Below are 19642 nucleotides of genomic sequence, written 5' to 3' on the forward strand. Positions count from 1 at the left end.
ATGGATAAGATGTCTAAAGCAGTATGGTTTAATTGTCATTTTGCTTACGAGGTCTTGTTAATTGTAGAAGCAGAAAGTTGCATGGTGTTTATGAACTGAGCATCGTCAGTAAAGTTTGATGCCTGGAAAGGTTTGTTCCTACTTGTTATTTTGGTGCCAATAATTTCATACCCTTAACTGGAATTAGCCAGTGGGCGAGGGCTTAATGTCATCTGAAATGCTTAATCCAAAAAATGTTGGCTTGTTTGCTAAAACCAGGAGGTGATCTTAGATCTACTGCCAACTGAATTGCATTGCGGTTAAATTTTAAGAAGGTAAATTCAGGTAGTTGAGGGAACCCTATATCTGAAAGACATGCATGCAGAGTGGGGACATAATGAATTATTTTCATATCAAGGGTTAATCTCTGTTACTGTTACCTACCAAAAATGTAGGCACTATATTGTGTGTCCTCCCCCCCCCCCCAAGAGATGATTATTATACACTTGTCTGTTCTCCTCAATACTGCTAAGTTTGTTGCAGGCCCAATTTTTGGATTCCCCTTTTCTCTCCAAGCATACCAATATGCAAAGCTCCACCAAGAAAAGAAAAATTTAGAACGTGGACGAGAGCATCAACTGACCATTAGAGGGAGCTTTAACATTTTATGAATGTGAACTTTCTTGCCTGCTGTGGCTTTCATCAAAAATATACATTGCTTGAAACAATTGTAAATCAGATTTCAGAATAGTAGTCTTCAAGCCTTAAAATTGCTATCTACTTTATCTGACAGTTAAATAGAATAAAAACAACTGTTATTATATGTATGCCTATATAAAGTGTGAGTTATATAACATGCTCATTTCATCCCAATACATTTTAGAAATGATAAAACTTAATTTTGACAAATGTCCAAGAAAGGACTTGGCCAAACTCTTAACATCCTTTATGTAGGAATCCCCATTTGACTCCGATCCAGACCATGCCTTTTTTTTTCTTCCTTGCTTGTTGAAAAGGCTGACCAATTCCATTCTGGTTCACATGTCATGTTTATAAGTACCGAAGTTGCCTAACAGTTAAATGCTCCCAGAGCTGATGTATCATATAGTCCTTGAATATAATTTGTACTGCAGTAAAGGAATATACAAAGATCCTGTCTTATCAGTCTAGGAATGCTTCATCTGCTATTTAACCCTGCTAAGGACATATTGGGTTTAGAACTTTATATATGCAAAGTAAATGCTTCATCTTGCCTTCAAACTAGCTTTATTTTTCCATGAAATTACACTGTCTCTTTTAAAAAAAAACCCAAAGGAAAGAAAAATAAAATCTACACTTTTGTCTGACTTTCTGAACGCATCCATCTCTGTCAATGAATTAAATGAAGAGTCATTTCAGCTCTACTTACCTGCTTGCTTATTCTCTTTTATGTATAACACTAATTTTGAAGGTTTTCATTTATTTCATAAAGAGTAATCAAATATGTTTTCCAATGTGAGAAATACATATTTCCCCCATCATTTAAGGGGATAACTAGAGGCAATTATGCCTTATTTAAGTCTCACAAACTTTGACTTCGACATCTCAGTAATCACCCTGTAGATTTCAGAAATTGATCATGCCTGCTAAAAATAAATTTCTGAAGAGTTCTATCAGAAAGCCCATGATGCTATCTGCCTGGAAAAGGTTATAGCACCATTTCTAAGATTTTAGAGCTCTACCAATCTATAATCAGAGTCATAAATTTGAAATGACAACATTTTGGAATAATATGCATGTTCCCAATCGTAGCTTTCTTGTCAAAATTGTCCCACAAACGTATCATCAAGATGTTACAAAAAATCCAAATGATAGGCCATTCTTTCTTAAAATCAATGTTTATTTATTTATTTAATTTTATTTGTTTGTCCAACATGTACAATATAACAAGTATAAGTATGAACATAAACAAGAACAAAGGAAGTAAATACAAGAGATAAATTAGGACAGTAAGACTGGGATGGTAGGCACACGGATGTGCTTATGCACGCCCCCTTTAAGGACCTCTTAAGAATAGGGTGAGGTCCACAGTAGACAGTTTGAGGTTGAAGCTGTGAGGGGTTGTTCATGATTGTGTCATCAAAAAAGCCAGACAGATAAAATTGGGATTCCTGGAATACATTTGTGTCAATTCCAAAAAGCACAGAGGGTGAGTCAAAAGAATTAGGGATCATGGGTCATACTGGCAGAAACACGCTTGAATTCGCAAGACCTTGTATCATTTCGCATAGTGATAATGCAGGTTGGGAAAGCAAGACTCGTTTGGACTGAAGGACCAAATCCTATACAGAGAAGCACAGGAAAAAGCACTGTCAACGATCAACGCTCAGACAGGACAGGATAACTAAGAGAATGAAGAGTAACGGGGGGGAAAAAAAAACAATCAATGAGACCCCCCGGACCAGAAGAAGTACTTAGTTCAGTAGAAGAAGCAAGAGCAAAACCACGTCAAACTTAAGAATTTAGAAATGACCATATTGGTTCCAAAAGCAAGCACATAGCTAAAGATCCAGACTGGTGGAGGAATATTATAAAGGCAGATGAGTCAAAAATAGGACATTTCAAGTGACATGGGTATCATTCAACATGACATGGCGAGTTTGAGACCCATGACCTAGGGGAAAGAATGGAAAAATCTATTTCTCTATGATATACTTAAATACAGCTGTAAGATGCTTCCAGTCTGGTGTTCTACATATGTATAAGGTAATGAAGCACTTACTTAATTACAAGATACAAAATGTTCACCTCTGGAGGGGAATTAAAAAAAAACACAACTTGAGCCAATAATAGTATTAGAGCAAAGATATGGTGATCTTCTGAATGCTAATTACAACTGGATTGAGAAGTTTATGGTGTCTTAGTATCTCCCCAAGCTCATTAGCTTCACTGTGTTGCTTTTAGGAACACAGGCCAATGATTTTAAAAGCTGTTAAAATAAACATGTAGAAAGTGCCTGTGGGTTACTCAAGATTTAAGAAAACTGTTGAAGAAGAGTAGCAATGAAAGAACAGGATTCAAGAGCAGGTTATTAAATAACCAGTTTTTAAGATATACAAACTAAGATGCAATAATCTGAAAAAAATATGAATGGTTATTGAAATACATTCAAAGGTAAAGCTGGCTGTATACTGAATTAATATGCAGCTCCTGTGTTTGCTACCTAAGGACGAACCATTTAAATAATCTATCCATAAATACCATTTAGTGAAGTAATATCTATCTTAAACTACAATAGGGGAATTGTTTTGGAAATGAAAGAGGTTAGCAGTACAATTCAACATTATTCAAATTACCTAGTGCTTTGAAATAGTTTGGCATATGGATTGGGAAGTGACACAGGTTGAAATTTTAATAGCAACCATGGTGTCCAATTAATGTTTTGAGTTACAAACATGATATTTAATCTTAACTGATGATGTTCTGAGATGAACTAATTCTGAACTGAACAAATCTAGAATTTGTCCTAATTTGGGAAAATGACTTCACTAATATTAAACAAATATAATTAATCACAGCTAAATATTAGTTGTGTGATTGTGATACTGAAAATGGGTTATTTTACAGAGCATTTGTAATGGAACGTTGAAACTGGAGGAATATTCCTCTCCTTTTCCTTTTAAAGTTGCACAATTACTATACATTTTTTTACTGTAATAGAATATTGATTCTACTTTATATTTGTTGTCTTGTGAACCTACTTCTTGGTGGTAATAAATCTAAAATAAAAAAACCAAACACTTTTGAAACAAAAGATAAAATGATCTTTAAATACTCATCTCCACTAATTTATTTATTTAAAACATATAGCTGCCCATCTTATACAGGTGGTCTTTGACTTACAAGTACAATTGAGCCTAAAATTTCTGTTGCTAAGTGAGACAGTTGTTAAGTGAATTTTGCCCCATTTTACAACCTTTCTTGCCACAACTGTTAAGTGAATCACTGCAGTTGTTAATAACACAGCTCTTCTTAAGGATGTTCTGTTATGCGTGTACAAGATAAGCTATAAACAGGAAAGTTCAGAATTAGAAGATGATCAAACGTGGAATACTATATTATTTTAGTTAATATTGTAGTATGACTTTCCTTCTATGTGCAAAAGTGACTACAAAACCTTTCAGATACAGTGACTGGGATCTTGCCTGACAGAAACATGTATCATATTTCCAACCCTTAATAAAGGCAATTTGAAGCAGAGGTGGTATTAAGCAGGTTGTGACCAGTTCTGAAGAACCAGTAGCAGAAATTTTGAGTTCGGAGAACCAGCAAATACCACCTCTGACTGGTCCCGCCCCCATCTATTCTCTGCCTCTTGAGTCCCAGCTGATCAGCTGGGTCTTCTTCTTTTTTTTGAAAATTTTATTTGGGTTTTCACAAAAACAAAATACAAATAAAACATCTTTTTTTGAAAATAGCATGGTCCCAGGTTATCACTTCTTCATACAGACACAAAACTCAATTTCATGCTCATTTGTATATTCTATTCCATATCTTTTCCTGTTTTATATTTTTTACATCTTATTTAAGCTTCAATGTATACCTTTAAAATTATAGCATTCAATATACCGTGTTTCTCATATAATAAGGCCGGGTCTTATTTTTTTAGCCCGGAAAAAATGGCTAGGCCGTCTTTTGGGGTGACTTAATTCCCCGTATCTTTGGGCAGGCAGCCCAGCTTGGATGTTGACTCGATGTGGTGGGGCACTCATCAGGTCGCGCAGGCAGCACCATTCCGGGTATGCAACAAAAGTCTTCTAAGCAAGCCCCTTGCCCCCATTTCATGTTTTAATATAGGCCTTAATATGGGGAGGGTAATTTCATTCATGCCTATAAAACATGCGGGACTTCCTTTGGGGAGGCTGTATTGTTGGAGAAACAGGGTAATACACTTCCAATCGAATTCTGCTACATTCTTAAAATACACACTACATTCTTAAAAAGAAAAGATTATATATATATATATATGTAAATAAAACACACATTCCATTCCAATTCAATTCTGTCATTAATATTCATTAAAATCTTAACATCTTTAACATTTCTTTTCAATTAAATATCATACTTCCTTGGGAACACTTATAAACTTTCCATAGTTAATTCTTTTTTTCCCCATATTTCTCACTTATATTTTTATAAATCATTAATAATAATTAAAATGTTCCCATTTAGGTTCTCTCATTCACTTTAATTCATTTATTTATTAACAAACATTCCACTACAGTAAATATTTTATCCATCATTTTAGTCATATTTTCTAAATTTATTTCTGTTTGTAATATAACAATGCTATCTTATCTACCTTTGCAGAATCCCTTTTACAATTAAATTTTCACCCATTATCTCTAAACAAGCTTATGGTTACAATTCTTATATCTTTTCCCTGTTTCTCTATTTCTTGTTTCTGTCTTTTACAACTTCTTTTCCTTACCTTCTTCCCCCTTTTCTTCTCCCTCCCATTTTTACCCCCTCGTCTCTCTACTTCTAACTCTCTCATCTGTAATCCCCTCTTCTGTTGCTTTCTAATATTATACTTATCTTTCAAATTGTTCTTCTTTTTGGTTGTTTTTTCTGGTTCTAAACCTTTCACTCTCTTTCCCCCCTTTCCTTTTTTTCCCCCACTTAAAATTATTTTATCATTAAAGATGGCTTCTTCTTTGTCCCAATCTTCTTGTTCTGCAAGCGTTTCTTGTTGTTTCTCATAGTTCCAGATCTCCATTTCTAAGAATTGAAATACGAGCCAAAAGAACCTCTCCCTTCTTGTGCATCTTCTTTCCATTTTTTAAGTTCCATTTTCAGTTCTTCTAAGAGTGATACCATTTTAAAGACTTTTAAACAACCACCCAGTTAATTTTAGTCATATAGATGCAAAAACCAAAAATCACCAAATAATCCAAATAATCCAAGGCTGTTTCTTCTTACTTCTTTTTCCCACTTTTTCTTCCTGGGGTTCTATTATTTTGTTGCCAAGTTTCAGTTAAAATGTATCTTTGAGGAATCTTGTTAAAATTTCACTGTAAGTTCCTTTTAGTTACAGTTCCATTCCTTAGTTCCAGGCAGTCTCCTCCATTTTTCCAGATCCTGCCCTTTTATTCTTTTTTTTTCTCCTTTCCTGCTTTTAAAAACTTTTAAATATCCAGAAATCTTTATTATCCCTTTGACTTTTATTTTCAGCTGAGATGCCTATTAATGTCAAAGTGGATTTTTTTTTCAATTTCTTGCTTAAGTCTCTTGGCTGTCAGTATAAGGAAGGGAAGAAAAAAAACCTAATCCTTTCCCTTCTCTCTCTCCTTCGCAGCTTCAAAATCTTCTTTGGGAACAATGTTATTTAATTAAATTCCAGGGTACCTTACGTTGTTGCTTTTTCGGTTTAACCCGGTCGACCAAAACTTTCTCTTATCTTCCTCCTGCACATTCTTTTCCGGTTCAGTTCTTCTCTGAGGTGGCCATTTCTGACCACCGCTGCAACTGCCTTCGGGAAAGGGAGTAAAGGCCAGCTGGGGAAGAGAGATGCGGCTCTCCTCGACCCTGCTGGCAGTCTCCCCCTTCTTCACCACCTCTACGGGGTGGCTTAGCCCCAAAACCAGCCAGCTCGGGGTGCTCTGGCGGCGACCACGGATCGAAACTGTGCACGATCGCGGATTTCGGTCTGTCGCCAAAGAGACTCAAACCGGAATGCCAGCTGGGTCTTTTTTTGTCACCCTGCACAGGAGAATGGAACTGGAAAGCAGGTTAGCAGGGTGGGGAGGGAATGGAGATTTTGCAGTAACCTTCCCCTGCCATGCCCACCAAACCACGCCCACCAAGCCACACCATGCCCACAGAACCAGTAGTAAAAAGTTTGAATCCCACCACTGATTTGGAGACTTTCAAAGTGGTCCTGTCTGAGTGGAAATAATGACTGACAAGGGAAACTCCATATTATACTATATGCATTAATAAACCGATCTTGCAGGGAAAAAAAGTAATTATGGACTTGTAAAACAATTTTCATTTACAAAAATGTTCCTGGTTCACACATTAGTCTCATAAGCATTCTTTGAAATAGAAATGGGGAGAAGGAGAACTAGGATGTTAGTTTTCTGGCCCAGGTCTATACTGACTTGTATCATGGTTGGGTTTTTTCTTTTTTAAATCTGAATTACTACAATTATTTCTTTTAAAACAAAGCATTCAAGTTAGCCTATTACATAACATCAATGTATATATAATACATGCGCCAAAAAGGGAGCCATAAATATGTTATCAACTCTGTCATTATTTATGGTGTTCAATATATCAAGGTATTTACAGTATGTGGGTATTAATGACATTAAGAGGTGGTAGTGATAAAGATGAAGAGACTTTTTGTATTAAGGGCCTGTTTCTACCTCTGCCTCCACCCCCAAATATAGTTTATAAATCCTGTCTTTTGAACACGAGTACTCTAAAGCATGAAAAGTGTATGTGTATACAAGTATATATCCCAGGGTACTTTGAAAAAGTACTATAATTTTTAAAAACTTTTTCTAACTTGGCTTTTCCAAAAGTTAGAATACCGTTCTGAGGTAGTGCTCTATTAAGCAGATACATGTTCTTCTTCTGTTTCTGCACTAAAAAAGCACTTCTTAGGCCTTGAGTTCTGTCTGAAAGATTAAAAGATATATCAAGAAACTCCTTTTATATTCCATGTAATTCAGTATTTGTTCTTGGGAAATGGGAATGGTTCGCCCAGATATTAGGTAAGGAATCTTTTAGCCCAACTTATAAGCATGAGGAATTTGGGTCTCTGTAATACAAGGATGTGTGCTGTCAATGAACTGTGGCATTTCTTTTGCAATGATACTTATTATAATATAAGCCATGGTAAATCTGCTTCAGGTCAAGCTTAAATTCTTAGAGACTCTCTCACACTGTTTAGGTTTCTAAAACAAACCATAGGAACCGGCTCTTCAACCATATAATAAATAGCTGAAATTCTGCCTCTGTACACCTTTGAAGCAATACAATTTGTGACACTAGTTCGAGAAGTAAATTTTCAATACAGGTAGCCCCTGAATTACAACCACAATTGAGCACAAAATTTCTGTTGCTAAGCCAGACATTTGTTAAGTGAATTTTGCCCCATTTTATGTCCTTTCTAGACACTGATTAAGTGAATCACTGCAGTTGTTAAGCTAGTAATATGGCTTTTAAGTTAACCTTGCTTCCCCATTGACTTTACTTATCAGAAGGTTGCAAAAGATGATCACATGAACCCAGAACACTGCAACCATCACAAATATGAATCCATTGCTAAGTGTATGAATTTTGATCGTGTGACCAGAGGTGATATTCAGCAGGTTCTGACAGTACTGGAGAACCGGTAGTGGAAATTTTGAGTAGTTTGGAGAACTGGCAAATACCACCTCTGACTGGCCCCGCCCCCATCTATTCTCTGCCTCCCGAGTCCCAGCTGATTGGCTGGGTCTTCTTTTCTTGCCCTGCGCAGGAGAACGGAGCTGGAAAGCAGGTTAATGGGGTGAGGAGGGAATGGGGATTTTGCAGTAACTTTCCCCCAGGAGTGGGGAGGAAATGTAGATTTTGTAGTATTCTTCCCCTGCCACGCCCACCAAGCCACGTCCACAGACCTGGTGGTAAAAAAATTTGAATCCCATCACTGATGTGACTACAAGGATGTTACAATGGTCATAAGTGTGAAAAATAGCAATAGCAATGGCAATAGCAGTTAGACATATATTGCTTCATAGTTCTTTACACCCTCTCTAAGCAGTTTACAGAGTCATAAGTCACTTTTTTCAGTGCCCTTGTAACTTTGAATGGTCACTAAATGAACTGTTGCCAGTTGAGGACTACCTAGTTTAGTCTGTCATAGATTAAAAGATCTGAATGTTGTGTTAATTTTGCCCATTTTGATTAAGTTAAAGCAATTTTATTAGTTACACAGTATAAAATTTGATAAGTCTGAAGTCTTTTAGCAAACAAAACAAAAGATATAGGAACAGCAAAATATGCTTTGGCTCTATTACTGTTTATTTTTTTTTCATGTAAATGGCACTTCACACAAATTTAAGATAATAATGCATTTTATTAGCCTTTAAGGTGTCACCCATTTTGTTGGTTTGGGCTGCAAAACACCAAATGTGACCACTTTTCTGGAACCCTTTAAAAGGGAGCAGAAGTAGCTCAGACTCCAAGCTGATGATAAAAGCATTGCAGTCCACTATATTTGGAGGGCACGAGAAATTTTATATATAAAATTCTCCTCTCCTCTTAAGCATATTTTGGGAGCATTGTCATATTACAGGTAGTCCTTCACTTATAACATTTATTTAGTGGCCATTTAAAGTTACAATGGCACTGAAAAAAGTGACTTTGAATTTGAATTTTTTATTGTCATTGAACGTATATATACAGTATACATCAGGGGTCCCCAACCACCGGTCCACGGACCGGTACCGGTCCGCGGAACAAGTCCTACCGGCCGCTGGTTTGCTGGCGCCGCCATATTTTTGATGAAAAAGTGCTTCCCGTGAGCTTTTCCGGTAGAAAGCTCACCGGAGCACATTTTCATCAAAAAGATGGCGGCGCCAGCGTCATGAGCTTTTCCGGGTAGAAAGCCATTTCTCCGGAAAAGCTCACGAGCGCTAAGCGCCGCCATCTTTTTGATGAAAAGTGCTTCCGGTGAGGTCACCGGAAGCACTTTTTCATCAAAAAGATGGCGGCGCCAGCTGATGCTGAATGGGCGCGGCGCCCAGCTGATGCCGGTACCGGGCGCGGCGTAAAAAGGTTGGGGATCACTGGTATACATACAACAAAATTCACATAACACCCAGAGACCAGACCCAATACACACACGTACATGACAATCCCCCAAAATCCCCCCGCCCCCTAAAAACAAGCATCCACACAACAGACCAAGTAATACTGTCCAACAGCTCACTGATGGTGGTCCTTAAGTTCATTGTTAAGTGCAATTATAGCTCTGGGATAAAAACTGTTCAGAAAACGTGTGGTCCGAGTATTAATTGTTCTGTATCTTCTGTGAGTTCACAAAGATTGTAATGGGAAGATGGGAAGAGTCTCTGAGAATTACCATCGGCTTTCATGCTTATGACCATTGCAGCATCCCCACAATTACGGTACATGACCTAAATTCGGATGCTTGGCAACTGTCATGTATTTATGACATTGGTACTGTACCGGGGTCATGTGATCCCCCATTTGTAATCTTCCTAGCTGGCTTCTGTCAACCAAAATCAATGGGGGAAGCCACATTTGCTTAATAACTGCATTTATTCACTTAACAACTGCAGTAATTCTCTTAACAACTGTGGCAGGGAAGATAATAAAATGGGACAAAACTCACTTAACAATGGTCTTGCTTAGCAACACAAATTTTGGGCTCAGTTTGATGACCACCTCTGTATCTATCTGTATAAGTAAATTGACCACCAAATAACCAGCCCGGAGTCATGCAGTGAATTCTCCAATTAAGTGAGAGATATTAACCAGGAGAGATGGATCTGTGGCCCTTCAAACGTGGCTTGAACTATGAACCCAGCATTTTAGTTGTTTTGTTTACCGCATTTATCGCTCATCTTTTCCCTCGCACCTCAAGGCAGCCGAGCTGGAAGTTGAGCCTCAGCAAACTGCAAAGTGAGAGGAGGAGCCAACCAACCAGCTTAAAGAGAGCAGTTGGCCCGCCCCCTTTCTTTCTGCGGCACGCTGATTGGCAAGTTGTTGTTGTTGTTTTTTTTTCATTCTCTCTTTTGAGGGAATGGGGGAATATGGCCAAATCAGAGGCGGCTCGGAATGAAGGATGAGCGAACGGCACTTTAAAAGGGCAAGTTGCCCGGAAACGAAAGGTCTCACTGGGACCAACTGACCCAGGACCGTGGTGGTTTGGGGAAGGGAGGGTGGGAGGAACTGATCCAGCCATGACATGTCGATGCAAACTTGCACGCGGTGGCATCCTTTGTGCACTGAAATCATTCCAATGACATCATGTTGGCATTGTTGTGGCTTCCTTGTGTGCGCTTATTGTCAGGGAATCTCGGCTTGTTTTCGAAGATCAAGCTGCGTCTTGGCCATCTGCTGCCCTGCCCTGATCTGTGGGGATGCTGATGAGCTGGGTGGGATAGATTTAGGCAGGCAGGCTCGGACGCCCAGCCTCCCAGGAGTATCAACGGGGCAACGCGTTGCCTGACCGAAAGCCGCAATGAAAAGAAGCGACGCTTGCCGCTGAGCGACCTCCCCCTCCCCAAAACCGGGTCCCCTTTTGCGCAGGCTCAGCCTGTCCCTCCCTCCATCATCCCCGGAGGAGCATGCCCACCGGAAGTGCAGCGGCAGCCACTAAGACAAGGTGGCTGCGCTCGAGGCTGAACTGGGGCTCTCCGCGCGCCAGAGCTGCTGGGGCGCCGTCGGGGAAGTCCGCGGCCAGCAGCGGGAGCAGGAGGAGGAGGAGGCGAGCCCAGCCTTTCCGCGGAATCCAAGAGCGAAGCAGAAGGTACCCGACAAGAGGAAGGCGCGATGCTGGGGGAGCGGCGGCTGCGGCTGCAACCGCGCGCCCCGGTCTGGAGAAGGAAGGCACGCGGGAGTCGCTCCTCTCCCTGCAGCCTTGCCGGCCCGCTCCCGTCTCCCCGGGGGCTGTTTTAAAGTTTCGGGATGGCCGCCCCGCGGATTAAGCGGGAGTCTCGCGTTCCAGCCGGGCTGCCGAGGAGAAGGGAAAGCCCTCGGCGCGGAGGGTGCCGGAGAAGGCGGCTCCGCTGAAGCCAGCCTGCCATGCCGGAATGGGGGCGCCGGGCTTGCGCACAGCCTGAGCTCGCCGCCGCCGCCGGGCGGGAGGACGGCTCTGCGGTTTGGGAGCGAGGCCGAGGAAGGGAAAGCGAGACGGGAAGGGAGCGGGGTAGGGATGTCGCTGAGGGGAACATGGGTGCAAGCAAAGGGGGCTCCAGAGCGGGAGTTTGTTTTCTGGGCGAGAGGAGCCCGGCAGGGCGAGACGGCGGCGGCCGTTGAAGAAGAAGCCGCCTCGTCCCCGCCCCTGCCATAGCTGTGCCTGAGCGTCGGGAGAGAAGGGGATTGTCTCCGGCCCTGCTATAGATGGCGAACTCCAGCGAGCTGGGAAGCAGCAGCAGCAGCAGCAGCCCACACCTGCCTAGCCCCGGCAGCCTCCTGGGTGCCTCTGGCCTGAAGCTGGCCTCCCTGGGCTTCATCCTTTGCCTCAGCCTTGCTGGCAACCTGCTCTTTGCTTGGCTCATCCTCAAAGACCGCCACTTGCACCGGGCCCCTTACTACTTGCTCCTGGACCTCTGCCTGGCGGATGCCTTGCGCTCCCTGGCCTGCTTCCCCTTCGTCATGCTCTCGGTGCACAGCGGGGCTGCCTTCTGGCCCCACGGGCTGCTCAGCTGCAAAGTGCTGGCTTTCCTGTCGGTGCTCTTCTGCTTCCACGCCGCCTTTCTGCTCTTCTGCGTGGGGGTGACGCGCTACATGGCCATTGCCCATCACCGCTTCTATGCTAAGCGCATGACCGGCTGGACCTGTTTGGCCGTGGTGTTCATGGTGTGGACGCTCTCCATGGCCATGGCCTTCCCTCCTGTCTTTGATGTCGGCACTTACAAGTTCATCCGTGAGGAGGAGCAGTGCATCTTTGAGCACCGTTACGTAAAGGCCAATGACACCCTGGGTTTCATGCTCATGCTTGCCACGGTCATGGCGGCCACCCACCTGGTTTATGGCAAGCTCCTCTTCTTCATTCACAGCCACCGCAAAATGAAGCCGGCCCAGTTGGTGCCGGCCATTAGCCAGAATTGGACTTTCCATGGGCCTGGAGCGACTGGTCAGGCAGCTGCTAACTGGACAGCTGGCTTTGGCCGGGGTCCTACTCCTCCTACCTTGGTGGGCATCCGACAAAATGCTACTCATAGCCAGATCAAGAGACTGCTGGTCTTAGAGGAGTTCAAAACGGAGAAGAGGATTTGCAAGATGTTTTACATGATCACCCTCCTATTCTTGCTTCTCTGGTCTCCCTACATTGTGACTTGTTACTTACGTGTCTTCATCAAAGCCAGCACAATCCCACAGATTTATTTGACCATCTCAGTCTGGATGACCTTTGCCCAGGCAGGAGTCAACCCCATCCTTTGTTTCATTTTCAACAAGGAGCTTAGAGTCTGTTTCAGATCTCACTTCTTTTGTTGCCAAAGCATACAGAACACTCAAGGCACAATTCTGTGTGATCTGAAGAATTTGAGGATATAATTCATTCCCCCCCCCCCAAAAAAAAAAGGAGAAGAAAAAGTTTAAAATGTCTATGCTTATTCTGGCATGTGCACTTGCTAATGATTATCTAAGCAAACCTCTTGGCCTCGGCCAAATCAGTAGTTTAAAATAAGGTATTTATATTCAGATTTGATCTGAGGGGGGGTTGGGGAATCTTTTCTGTGTCTCTGGAGGGTAGGAAAAAAAAAACAAGACAAAGTCAATTTTTTCCCGTCTGTTCTGAATTTCTACAGATAATTCTGACATGGATTAAATGCCATAATTTTGTGTTAATTTTTCTTCCCAATCTTGCCAGTTTTGATAAAGGTTTAGCAATTTTATTCCTTAAGTAAAATTTGATAAAAAGGGCAAGACAAAATTTTGTAGTAAAATTATTTTTTGATGACTTCAGAATCTTGTATTGTAATATTTGTCTTTCAAGGGCAGTGGAGATGGAGAAAGTCACTTCCTTGTGGGGAGACTTGGGGCTAATTTTGTTTCGGTACTTAAAAGTAACTTTCTGGCCTTGCCTGAAATATGGATACTGTCTTACCCTGATTTTACTAGAATCATTAGGTCATTTCCTGCTAACCTAATGAACATTGTGTCACCTGATCTGATGTAGAACTTCTTTAAACTTTCTTGTTGTACTGTTTCTTTGATAGTGTTTCAGAAACCTAATGAAAAATGGTAATTTTAAAAGAAAAAAAATGATCAACTTTTAAAACTGTTATCAGGTTTTAAAATTATAGTGACTTTCATACTTTATTGGCTTTATAAGTTCCTATCTACAAACTGGACAACACTTGTATATTTCAACTGTTTTAATAAAACACTCCAGTTTTTGTACATACATGAATTTAAATGTCTGGGTATGCTTTGCTGCCTTCTCTTTAAATAAGCAGGATTTGCCTGCAGACCATTCAAACAACATTTTTTTTAAAAATCACACCTTAGATCACAATCTGAGCCCATAGGACCATCTCTTATTTTAGAAAGTTAAGTAGGATTACAACTAGTTGAGACTTGGATGGGAAATGTCCAGAAAATCTCAGGGTGTTGTCCACAATATGGAAGAAGGCAATGGTGGACTACTTCCTTACACTTGTCCAGGAAGTTAGTGAACCAACTAGACTTTAATTTTTTTCTTCCATCTATCCCAGTATGCTCTCATATGATTCTCACTGGGTTCACAAAATACAGATTTTAAAACAGTTATGTATTTAATTTATGTAGCCACCCATTTCACAAATGGAACCATAATCCAGTAACACCCAAAAACAAAGTACCAAACCACAAAATCCAGTCCAAGAAAAACAGAAGACAGGCATCAAGTGCCAACCTTGTCTAGAAGAGTTCATTTTAAATGCTTTTGGAAAGTAGCTAGAGCCAGGGTTAGTTTAATATAAAAACAGCCCCTTTCATGCCTCAGTTGCCCACACCTCCTCATAGAGGAGAACCCACACTTCTTGCTTTTCCTGGCAAGTTCAAGTCAGTGGAAGCAATTCTAATGTAGCCCTGAAGGTACTTGGTGCCAAACCATAAAGGACTTTATAGGTTAACACTAGCACTTTAAGTTGCACTGGAAGCTGACATGGGTTCTGCAGCATGGATCTAATAAATTGTGACTGCTGGACAAAATGCAATGACTTCTAAAGGCAGCCTTATGTAGAACACATTATAGTAGTCTAATTGAGTAGTGACAAGGTGACCTAATAAAGAAGTTGTGTTTATTTTTGACTACTTATAAATAGAATTATGTTTTTATATTATAAAGGGAACATTTTGTTAATGATATTTTAGGGCATAAGTAAAATGACTACCTTCTCCCTGACATACATATCTGCCCAATGTAATTTCTATTTAAAAATAGTTGCTCATCTGCTAGTGCCAGAAGAGTCTCTAGACAATTCTGGATTGCAAAATTTAGTAGACAAAGCAATTCCTGTGCATAATTGCTTATCTGTTTATTTGTTTGCACAGTTGCTAGTGTATTTTAAATTTCCAAGCCCTAGCATTTTTAAAGATGCAGATTATGAATTTTTAAAGCTTTTAAAATAACCTTTAAAATGTCCCGATTTACCTTTAGAAAATAAGCTAACAGCCTCTTTTTAAAATCTATTTTTAATACCAAAGAAGCCAAAGGTGTTCAAAACTGAATGATCAAAAATCATACCTCTTCCAGAACTTTCAAAAATGGAAATGTTGCAATGTTTCATAATACAGAACCGACATCATAGTAAGAAGCAATGTGGCTTTTTAAGAAATAAGGAAATGGAAACACATACAATCTGTTTAAAATCTCTTACATTCCTGAATTGTCTTCCTTTTTAGAAAAAGCTCTCATCCCTTTGATTCAAGTGAACTTTCTACTGAAGTTGATGATGTGCTATCAAGTCATTTCAACTCTTAGCACCCACACAGATTTCCTCCCCGGAATTCTACTTTAATCTGGTGCCTTAGATCTTCCCAGTGCCACTGTCACTGAATTTATTGATTTTTATTTAGATAGCTGCCATCTCACATATGTAATTCTGGGCAGCTTATAAAATGAAAACACAATAAAAAAAAAGAAGAAGGGGAAAAAAGGCAAAAATAACCATACAAGGTTAGAAACATTAAAACAATGCAAACACCATATAATGAATGCACAAGCACAGTCAATTCAGGAACAGTACAACCATTTATAAGGCTACCACTACCTGATCCCCAGACCAGATAGCAAGCCAGATCTTGAGGCCTTTTCAGGATACCACCCTAACCTTGGGGGAAATGGTAGGTATAGTAGCAGAAAAGTACCTCCTTCTGTATCCTCCAATATTAGGAACCTGCAACATGCCCCTTCAGCCACAGCTGAGGGGACTGCTAGATGAAATTGGGGAGAAGTGGCCCCTCTAATGACCCCCATCATTAAGCTTATGCAAGATTGCAATGTACAAACTCAACCACACATGCTTTTGATAATTCAACAAGACGAGTTCATTAAGCAAAATTGAAATAATGTAACTTCAGATCCACACAAGACACAAAGCTATAAAATGTCGATGTTTTCATATTTCCTGATCTTAATTTTTGCAATCTGTAATCATCCAAAAAGACCGTAAATTAATATAAACATGGTTATCGTCTACATTTTAATACAATATTGGGAGGCAAGCTAGACAACAGGACATTGATAGGGCTAACATAATCTACAAATTACATAAATTATTTAGAGGCACTCATAGTAAATTGGAAAACTAAAATGGTTAAAACTCACTAGGTTATGAATGGTCCCAAAACTTCTAGAGGTTAAATATAATTCAAAAATATATTTTATAAAATTGGGACAAAGCAATATTAATTCCTAAAATAAGGTTTAAACAGACAAGTGACATATAGCTTATTAGACTAAAATGCAGTTGGCTAGTTGCTGCTGCAATATGAATCTGGCTTGTATTTTATCTGATGCTGTGCAAATCCAGATTCTTGGCTTAATTCAATAGGTCATTGTTTAATAATGTTAATGTGCAAATGCAGTTAATTTGTAAAAGAGAAAAGAGGCTTAAGAGAGGCATCCCTTCCAAACGCTGTATATTCAATACATGTTTATATGGTTTTCTATTTTTTATTTCATGTTTTTGAAATTCCAAAACAACAAGAGCAACAACAACCCTGCACAACCTGTTTGCTGATAACAAAATCTGGATGAATGCATGTTTATTTAATTCAATTTAGACACTACCTCAATCCAAAGTGATTGGGCAGTTCACAATATAGTCACAGTAAAATGCAATATAAAACAAAGTAGGTTGGAATCTGGTTGTTCTATGCAAAACGTAAAAGTACATTCAACAAGGAGCTCCATCTATCATATTTCATTAGTTTTGATCCAAATGCTGAATATTCAACAGTAGTAAATAAATTGGAACAAAGGCGTCTCTCTATACTTTTCTATTCTAAGTTAATTTGTGAGGAAGCAAGTCTGTGAGGAATTTGCTTTTCATAACTTCTGTTTGGTGTGTAACTATTGAAAGATACAAACTCTTAATCCATGATATAATGCATTCAAGTTTAGAAATTATAAATATTGCTTGTTGAACATAAATCACATTGTATTTAGTACACAGTGAAATTTCCATACACTAGTGTGAGTAAGCATATTTATAATTTCTAAACTTGAATGCATTATATCATGGATTAAGAGTTTGTATCTTTCAATAGTTACACACCAAACAGAAGTTATGAAAAGCAAATTCCTCATAGACTTGCTTCCTCACAAATTAACTTAGAATAGAAAAGTATAGAGAGACACCTTTGTTCCAATTTATTTTGCAACAGAAAACTGTAAACCATTATATATATATATATATATATATATATATATATATATATATATATACACCATTTTATATATATATATATATATATATATATATATATATATATATATATATATATATATATATATATATATATATATATATATATATATATATATATATATTATTTATATTTATATTTATATTATTTATATTTATATTTATATTTATATAAAACCGCCTTCGGGAAAGGGAGTAATGGCCAGCTGAGGAGGAGAGATGCGGCTCTCCTCAACCCTGCTGGCGGTCTTCCCCCTCTTCACCACCTCTACGGGGTGGCTTAGCCCCGAAACCAGCCGGCTAGGGGTGCTCCAGCGGCGAGCCCAGACTGAAACCGTGCACGATTGTGGATTTCTGTCTGCCGCCGAAGAGACTTCAAGAAGACCAGTCTAGATTACTTTATTTGGCTTGTGGCCCCTTCCCTAAGACAGCAAGGAAGCTCAGGGTTGACCAAAACAGTCTAGATTCACACTTTGACATCTCCAGTTAAATAACATTAAATAAAGAGGACCAAAGAGAAGGTGCTATGAAGAATCTTTTCCTGTCAGTAGACAACATTTAGAAATGGTACAACGTAAAAAAAAAAAAGCTAGCTTACTTTAATATCGATTTTTTTTTCTCAACATAATTTTTCAAGAAGAATATCTTCCATGGGATGAGACAGGCAGATAATATGATGAACCTGGAGAAGGTAGGCTCTCTTCCAGGACATAAGAGATATAAGGAATAAAAGAAGAGGAAGCCCAGAGTCTATGAGTGGTGGATACACATTTTTATTTAAAGATAAATGTGTGTTTCAATTTTCAAATATTCTGACATTTTCGGTAATGCTTCGGTGAGATGACTGACATCAAAGTTTAATAATAAATAAACAATAATGGTGGAACATTTTGAGACTTTAGGTTTAAAAACTATAATTCTAGTAGGAATAATATTTTTTTTGAAACAGTGGAAACCTATTATAATTTCTAACCCTTAATTATTTGCATAAATTTTTTATTCACAATTTATTTACATTAATCCAGCACACCTTGTTCATAAAAATGTACCTTTGTGCACTTCTAAATTGTAAAACCTCCTGCTTACTAATGACTCATGTATTTTTCTTTGAAAGCAGTATGGATGCGTCTATGTGCTTGTTCTTTTTTATCAAAACAGAATGAATCACAGATCATACTAGAGATATTAACCCTTGCATCCTTCTGTCACTTCTGAAACAAAAAATAGCATTTTAACACATTGCCATTTTTTGTAGGGAAAAAGCGCTACCTTACTATGCTGAAAAATAAAGTTTTCAGACTGAAATTCATGGCACTTTTTGACAGCCAGAGAAAGTGGAGTGATTTAATAGCATGCTAGTTCATTCTATCAAAATCCTCAGTCTATTCATCTGTCACCCAGCCTCTAGAAGGCAGATGAAAAGAAAGCAGCTGAGCAGTTTCAATGACACAAGTAAATCAAAGGAGGATTTTATTGCTATGGGGTTTTGAAATCTATTGCATACTTTTTTTTTTTTTTGCAGTTGAGGGTTCTTCCATGTGGGATTTTCCACATTTAGCAGAAGTAACTCTGCATCTTTGTAGTCTCTGTGTTCTAGGCTGTGTTGTATGTTAACAAATTTATTTGTGGTTCAGCTGGAGGTATCCAGAATTGTACAAAGAAAATATTTCCATTTGCTGGGCTGAGGTTAGGTATAATTTGTGAATGGGCTTTTTTTCCCCATGGGGTGGACCAGTCTGTCCTCTTATTTTAAGAGTAGGTCTTTCAAATGTGTGTCTCAGCAGTTTTGCATCTCTCAGTTGTATTTGCATAACAGAACAACATAATATATTTGGGAAGGACCTTGTTGGTCTTTTAGTCCAACGCCCTTCTCAAGCAGTAGACCCTACACCATTTGTGACAAGTGGCTGTCCAGTCTCTTCTTGAAAGCCTCCAGTGATGAAGCACCCACAACTTCTGAAGGCAAGCTGTTCCATTGATTGATTGTTCCCACTGTCAGAATTTTTTTTATTTCTAGGTTGAAC

The 19642-nt window shown here is 39.2% G+C and overlaps 1 protein-coding gene across 1 annotated transcript; it reads left to right on the top strand.

The window, feature by feature from the left end:
- Positions 1 to 10763: 10763 nt before the first annotated feature.
- GPR27 (G protein-coupled receptor 27) lies at positions 10764 to 14116 on the top strand. Its single transcript, XM_026679100.2, has one exon. It carries the CDS (start codon positions 12100 to 12102, stop codon positions 13255 to 13257), a length of 1158 nt encoding a protein of 385 aa, XP_026534885.1. The 5' UTR covers positions 10764 to 12099; the 3' UTR covers positions 13258 to 14116.
- Positions 14117 to 19642: the final 5526 nt, after the last annotated feature.

This window comes from Notechis scutatus, chromosome 2 (genome assembly GCF_049901735.1).
Source record: "Notechis scutatus isolate UNSWTSFEM ecotype Mainland chromosome 2, rNotScu1.2, whole genome shotgun sequence".
In the NCBI taxonomy this organism is placed as follows: Eukaryota; Metazoa; Chordata; class Lepidosauria; order Squamata; family Elapidae; genus Notechis; species Notechis scutatus.